Source organism: Austrofundulus limnaeus, unplaced genomic scaffold, assembly GCF_001266775.1.
Source record: "Austrofundulus limnaeus strain Quisiro unplaced genomic scaffold, Austrofundulus_limnaeus-1.0 Scaffold76, whole genome shotgun sequence".
In the NCBI taxonomy this organism is placed as follows: Eukaryota; Metazoa; Chordata; class Actinopteri; order Cyprinodontiformes; family Rivulidae; genus Austrofundulus; species Austrofundulus limnaeus.
In genome coordinates, this window is record NW_013952478.1 from 867,563 (window position 1) to 874,908 (window position 7,346).

General features: G+C 40.7%; 1 protein-coding gene across 1 annotated transcript in view; it reads right to left on the reverse strand.

Annotated features, from left to right (window-relative positions):
- The window catches only part of itpkcb (inositol-trisphosphate 3-kinase Cb), a gene marked incomplete at its 5' end in the record, with an annotated part of 13,173 nt that extends 8,164 nt beyond the window's left edge, over nucleotides 1-5,009 (reverse strand). The window contains 1 exon segment of the mRNA XM_014011046.1: nucleotides 3,815-5,009. Within this exon segment, the coding sequence (XP_013866500.1) occupies nucleotides 3,815-4,867 (1,053 nt within the window).
- Nucleotides 5,010-7,346: the final 2,337 nt, after the last annotated feature.

Below are 7,346 nucleotides of genomic sequence, written 5' to 3' on the forward strand. Positions count from 1 at the left end.
GCTTCTAACTCTATTACAATTTTATTTCTAATTTAATGTTAGATTATTAATATAAGCAATGACATTTACTTTATTATCAAATGTAAATAGCATGTCACCAAGTTTACAAAAAATGTTTTCAAGTTTTTGCATGTTTTTAGCTCAGACAGTAAGTTTATTTACTTTGCAAGTATATAAATGACCTTGGTTTGTTAGACATTAATGATGAAAAGTGGAATTTTTATTTGTTCTTGTCCTTGAACATAAATAAAAACAATGAACTAACAAAGTATGCAGCTCTACATTCTGCAGGCAGGAGTTAAATCAACTTTAGCATATTTACCTTTAATTGTTATAAAGAGACAAATTATTAAATAAACATCAAAACTGTTGATGAGGTTCTTCGTTTAAAAGGCTTATTAAAGGCGTTTGAATAGATTCAGAGTCATAAAATGAACAGACATGTTCTGGATTTCTGTGGTAACTGTGTGGGAGTGTTGTGTGGCTCAGACAGTCGTTGTGTTTCATGAGTTAATAAACATGCATGGATAAGAATGATCATGGTGTGTAGGATGTGTTCCAACTTTTGTTGCAAGTTTTTCTCTATGTGTCACATTACCCAGTTTTTCTGTCTTTTCTTCTGTTCCACTGAGCAGCCGGTTTAGTGTTGTATAAAAGGAAAATATTAAACTCTTGTTAAAGGTTGTTGAAAAATAAAAAAAAATAGAGTCCCACAGTGGAATAATCTGATAACAATATATAACGCATATTGTTACAAAGGCCTTTACATATATTAGCAGCATTCAAATGTCAGGGACAGAGCAGACACTGTCTGCACGATAAAAATAAGACAATAAATAAAAACAAGGCGAGGAGAAAAAAAGCACCATATATGGTAAAGATGTTGCCTAGCAACCAGCTCAGCCTTCAGCCCAATTTTCCATGACACACACACACAGACGAGAGAGAGAGAGAGAGAGAGAGAGAGAGAGAGAGAGAGAGAGAGAGAGAGAGAGACAGAGAGAGAATGTATCCTCTCACGTCACAAAGCAAACAAACCATAAAATGTAAGGCTTGGCTGCGAGCTGACGGCCAAGACGTTTTCCAGACAATAAACAAAAAACACGTTCATGTTCAGCTCGTTAGGACGGAGCTTTAACCGAGCTGTGAGAGGACAACACGTCCCCCAATAAACACCCGCTCTTATCCAGGAGCCACAAAAACAAACGTCATGGTGGCGTTTACGACAGCAACTCCTCGGGTTGCTCATTTCCAGGATCTGAGTGCAACATCCTCCAAGTTGCACCGTCTGCTGACCTTTTGGACACGGTTACTGTAACCTCGAGAGAAGAAAACRTCCATTTCTACATGTAGTTGTATTACTCAACTCCAGTTACTTCACTGTAAATTAGCCTACTGGTAATTCTCTTCTCGTTATGTGAGGATTTTACCTAGACTTCAAGTAAAAACTCTTTTTTTTGTTGTTGTTGCAGATTTGAAGGGGGGTAATTTATACCTCTGTGAACTGAACTTGCAGTTTATGTGGAAACATCTGTGAATTTGACCGCAGGGTTCAAGACATGCTACAGGTTTAAACATGAGAGGCATCTTTCATTTTAGGTATGTGAACAAAGGCCAGCGCCTCACTCTGAACTTTGTCTTGAACTGTTGGAAAACAACACAGAAGGTATATGTTTTAGAAATCAAGCATTAAAGCCATAACAGCTGCTGATTTGAATTTGTTGTATTTTTCTATCATCAACAGTACACACATGAATACACATTTATCTGACACATAATTTAGAATAAATGTATAAAAATCAGTCCTTTGTTTACACTCAATGATTGCCCAAATGTAGTTGTAAACAAAGTTGAGGAATATTTGCAGTTTTTAAGAAAGCTCTGATGAGCTGAAGTTCTATCAACACCCTAAACAATGAAATTGTGTTCAACGCTTGAAGATTCAAATGAAAAATCACATTTTAACAACTATTATTAATTTGAACTTTAGATTTTAAAAAAATTGTTTTATTTATTAATGCAAACATCTTACCACAGTCATTTTATTTACCATGATTGTGTCAATATTGCAGATAGTCAAAGAAATAGATGAGTTTTATATAGTAAGTTTTAACAAAAGCTAAAATCCCTCAAGACTTACAGGACATTTTGTGTCTTTTTTTGTTTGTTTTATTTTGTTGTGCAGAACTAATCACCCTGATGACAGTTTAGAGGCCATCGCACAAGAAAAACTTGATTACAGRGTAAACCCGTGAGTACGTGATGAGGTTCTGCACAGCTCAGGGTGGAAAGCTGAAAAGTACACGATGCATCTTTTTTTATGAGCACACAAAATGATGAGGTGCAGACAAATAAACTCAATAGTCGAGATTTTTTGTGATGCCAAAACACTGGAAGGTCACCATCAAGGGAAATATGTTGTTATTGAAAYATTTCAAGCGTATTTTTAGTCGTCAGTGCGTCAAAGTCTCCTGACTGAATTGGGGGAAATTTCCCACAGAAAGACTCCAAGTTACATTTCTGCATCTGCTCTCTCGAGAGGAAGCAGCCTTAATCACTGGATGTTTCATTCCTTCCCGATAGCATCTGTAAAGTTTATTTACAGTCCAAAGGAACAACTGGAATCAGATGACACGGAGCTAAAAAATGTGACTGCGCAGGGTTTTAATGGTCCAGTTCACCAAAGTCAGGTGATGGTGAGGTGTGTTGAAGGTRGTGGAAAGAAGAACCAGCTTTTCTTTCTTATGTCACCTGTTGGCACCTGAGCAGTAATCAGTTCAACATCAAAGACAGATTATGTCAGCAGTCCTTTTTTTGTTTTATGACGCTGTCACATCGACCCTCCCAAATCCCAGGGTGTAAAAAAAAAGTTATTAGAAGACAGAACACACAAATAATGTCTCATTTTGTGCTTTAAAGCCATAACTACGGTGCCCATCTAGTGACATTAGAAAAGAATAATCTTGTGGCCACAATTTAATTATTATTATGGCCATGCATTAATTATTGCATGGCCATAATAATGATTTTGAGCAGCTTTGTTGTGAGAGATACAGTCATTACTGGAGTCTGTTCAAATGGCACACATAGTATTATCATTAGTAATATTATTATTTGGTGTATGTTAATATGAAAAGTTTATCTTTTATAGTAGGCTATATATGAAATGAAAATAAACAGGTGTGTGTTGGGAAACAGTTTTATTTTTGTGCTCCTAAACACAACCTAAACACAAAGCTCTCCACTGGCACGTGTACAACAGACGCCAATCTTTTTTTTAAGTCACATATTGACAGTCATTGCGTCTTTAAAATGCCATTGTGAAAGTCCAGGCAGTTTCCAGCCTGGACATGAAGCGACAGAGACGGGAGTTGTGTGTCTCAGTGTTGTGAAAATGCCTTAAGAAAACATGGAAATACCTAAAAGTATCTGTATCTGAGTTGTCTGATGATGATGATGTGCATGTGGTCAGAGCTGAATGTGGGAGTGTGTGTACACGATTTTAACATCTATGATCTGTTTATTACCTCACTTTTCATGAACTGTTTTATTTACAGTTGTGGTCAGTTTGCATCTGGTTTTACAGTCTGTTCAATAAATAAATAAATGGCATTAATTTGTGTCTGTCAGGGTAAAYTGAGTAAAATTTGCATTTTTTTATTTATTTGATTTTGGCAGCTGAGATGAATTTTTTATGCTGAGGGTTTTTTTTGTTTGTTTGTTTTGTTTTGTTTTTATATATAAAGGTGAGAAACAAAGTTAAATTGTGAAGTGTGTTTGTGTGAGGTGTGGTTTCAATGGGTTTAGGTCTTACCCCTGGTCCGTCGTCCGGATTGCTCGGGGACCGACCTGAGGACTCCACGTCGCTGCCGGTGAAGTCATCCTCGGACTCGTCGAAGGAGGAGGCCGAGGACAGGCAGAGGGATGAGGAGGACAGCTTCCTCAGGATCCGCGTCGCGGCGGGGGACCCTCCGCAGCCGCTGTCCGAGCAGGGGAACTCCTCGTCGGCGTGGGGGTCCAAACACGAGCCGGTGCTGAGCTCCGTCTCCCGCTGGGAACGACTCGGACTCGGGTCTCTCGTTATGATCAGTTTCGGAATGGTTCCGGGGAAACTTTGGCCTCCCGGGGAGTTCTGRTCCGAGTCCCCAGTCTCGGCCGGACAGCAGTTGTTTTTCTCGTCGGTTTTAGTCATGTTCGCCTCGTCTGTTATTGTCCCACCGTCCGAATGTGGATCCGGGTACAGAGTCCGATCAGTGTCCGGGTCAGAGGTGAGGAGCGGGGTTAAACTCAAATTAGTCCTGGACTCAGGCACGATGCGATCCTGGCTGTTTCCCCCCAGAGGCTGATCTTCCATGGCCCTCGTCGGGAGATCCGAGGCATTGTYTTCCCGCCCGGGTCTCGGCTCCTCGCAATCCGCGATGCTGACTTCACCGCTCCGCCTTTCCAAGCCTGACTCATCGGACGAACCAGCCACGAGCTCCCGGTTCACAACGAGCTGGCTGGCTCCAGTGTTACCATCGCTCGGGCCGGGCRATGGTTCGAAACAACGCGGGGCTGCTGCTGGGTGTTCCCCGCTCGCAGACACGACCTCGTCCCGGGGCAGCTTTCCCTCTCTGGGGCCGCGGCGCGTTCCCGATGGATCCGCGGGGTTTCCGTATCCGAACTCGGCTTCGCTCGGACTCGTGTCCCGCTTCCTCCTTCCCAGACACGAGAGGACTTTACTTTTCATAGGATTCCTGTTGATCTGCTCCCTCCGGGGCTTCTTCTTCTCCCGGCAGAGTCGACGACCTTTCCCTATGGTGTTCGGCTTCACTCTGCCAGAGGCGGCAGTGCTGCTGCGCGAAAGATCGGAGCGAGTTTGGCCCATCCGGGACGCCGTAGTAGTGCCAGTGACCCAGGTCACACCCTCAGAATTAACCAGCAGAGCGTYTACCACACATTTGTCACCAAACCCATGGAGCAAACTTGGGAAATCTTGAACTGGTCCACACCTTTGGGATTGGTTAAACCTGTGAGAACAAGCAGACTGATTAATAATTTAGTAAACACGATAATAAGCAACTTTTTTTTGCTTCTTTATCTTCATAATAACACTAAAAATGGACACTTTTATGTTTAAATTTCAGTCTCTAAAGGCTTCGGCACTTCCACTTTATTAGGACAGATAAAACTTAGATAATATTCATATATATAAATAACTATATTAGGTTTAAAAAACTGAACAGCGCAGTAAAGATTTTAGTTTGAGAATAATTTTAACCAGGAATAGTTGACTGCTGCCCTCCTGTGTCTGGAAACACTCCTGTTGTAGACAYGACATAACATTTTCCTCACCTTTGTTAGCAAAACATTAAATTAACTTTTCATCTAATTTTAATGAAACTTGCAGAGTGTTTTCACTGGATATAAGTCTAAAGATGATTAACTGCTGTTGTTAATCTGATTTAAAGACGGCCCCCACAACTAGTTGGACTTAAAAAGCACACAAAGGGACAAAAACACAGTTAATTTGACAGATATCGGCCCAAAATTAGTGTGGTGGTAGCTAAGACTGATACCCAACCCTCTGAGCGTTAATGTGAATTTTCTGTGTAAAATTCTGCTGTTCACTATTTGGAGTCAACTCTCTCTGTTAGCAAAATATCCCTGGTGCCACTGGATGGATTTGAATAAAACTTTTGGAAATGATCACTGGATGTTCATCTACAACTTGAATAACTTTTAGGATCAAATTAATTTAAGACAGCTGCCACAGCTAATCACATTCACCCAACATCCAAATGACTATAAATAAGCTCTTGAGTTTTACAGATACTGAGCTAAATTTGGCGTGGTAGTAGCTGACAGTCATCCTTAACTATACTCACAGCATCGCACGATGTCCTAAAGTTCACTTAATTATGAAAAAATAAGTTTAGCTCAGTTATTTATTTTAACCTCTATGACTTCATTGATATGCATGATGGTTTTCGTCTATATTAAAGTGCAAAACAAACAGTAACTTGAGGCGTATTTTAGGGTAGAGAAACAAAGCAGTCATTGTTTTTGGTGCTTTGATAAGCAGAAACACACACAGAGTGATAAAATGCTGACTTGTTAGGACTGAGCATACGCCTGAGTTCTGCCAACGACTCAGCAGTAATGATCCGGCGGGCCCGGGCCCGGGCCCGGCTCAGAACCAAACAGGTTTAGGGTGTGTGGATTTGGAAAAGTTTGGGTGGAGATCTGGGACACTTGCTTGCATGTGTACAAACTATAATTTTTTATCTGGCGACCTGAATTTTGTGGGAAAACAAAGATCTTTTTTTTTTGGTTTCTGCACCAGGACACGAAACACAAACTCTGGGCACAAAGGGCTACAACTCTTGTCATTTTTACAGATATTGAGCTAAAATTTGGTGCGGTAGTAGCTRAGTGACTATCATTCACAACATATTCTCAGAGCATGAGATTGTGCTTACTGTTATATTCCCGGTTTGATCAAAATGTTTGGTTGCAGCTTCGTCATTCCTCAACACAAGATTGTTTTAATTTAAAACATAAAGTTATCATCCAACCATGGACTTTGCTTGATCTTAGTGACGTTCTGCATYGGCTGCCCTGAACGAAGAAGCTTGCGAATGTCACTCACTGTCTTTGACAGTGACAGCGTCTGCAGACGCCCCGCTGCGAGAAGGAAAGCTCACAGAAAGGAAATGAGACAGGAAGCGTGGCAATGGAAATAACAGCTCACGCTGAGGCATAGAAACAGCACATTCAAGTACATTCTTGTGTAATACTCAAAATATGATAAAAAAAATTATCATGCAATGACTCATGCCATTGAATTAATTCACCTTTCCTGGGTGTGTGGGGAGAACCTTCAGGTGCCGTTTCGTGCGGCCTCGTTCCAGGACAAAATTAATGTTTTATGTTTCTGCGTTGTGGAACGCTTTCAGGTGATTGGATTGACTTAACGTCAAGATGTATTTTACTCAGCTACACAGAACGCTTGTCACCTCAACCAGCTGGGCCTCCTTTTTAGAACCTGACTGATCAGGTTTACATCGAAATACCATGAACCAGTCATGCTGATTTGGAGTTTGTTCAGTCATTCACGCACTAAAGCTGTGACACACACTTTATGGGAAGTTGGTTGTTTCTTAATAAATCTATATAAAACACCATAAAACAKATCTAAGCAGCCAATACAGCGAAGGGAAGCTGTATATGGTTTTATTGCCACTTATCTTGTCTCTTGTCATTTATTTGTTTAATTAGGAGCTCACAGTGGAAAATACAGCCACTCCTTGTGACAAGAAGTTTAAACAGTGAAATGTTTGGAAAAATGTTGTAATATATATATA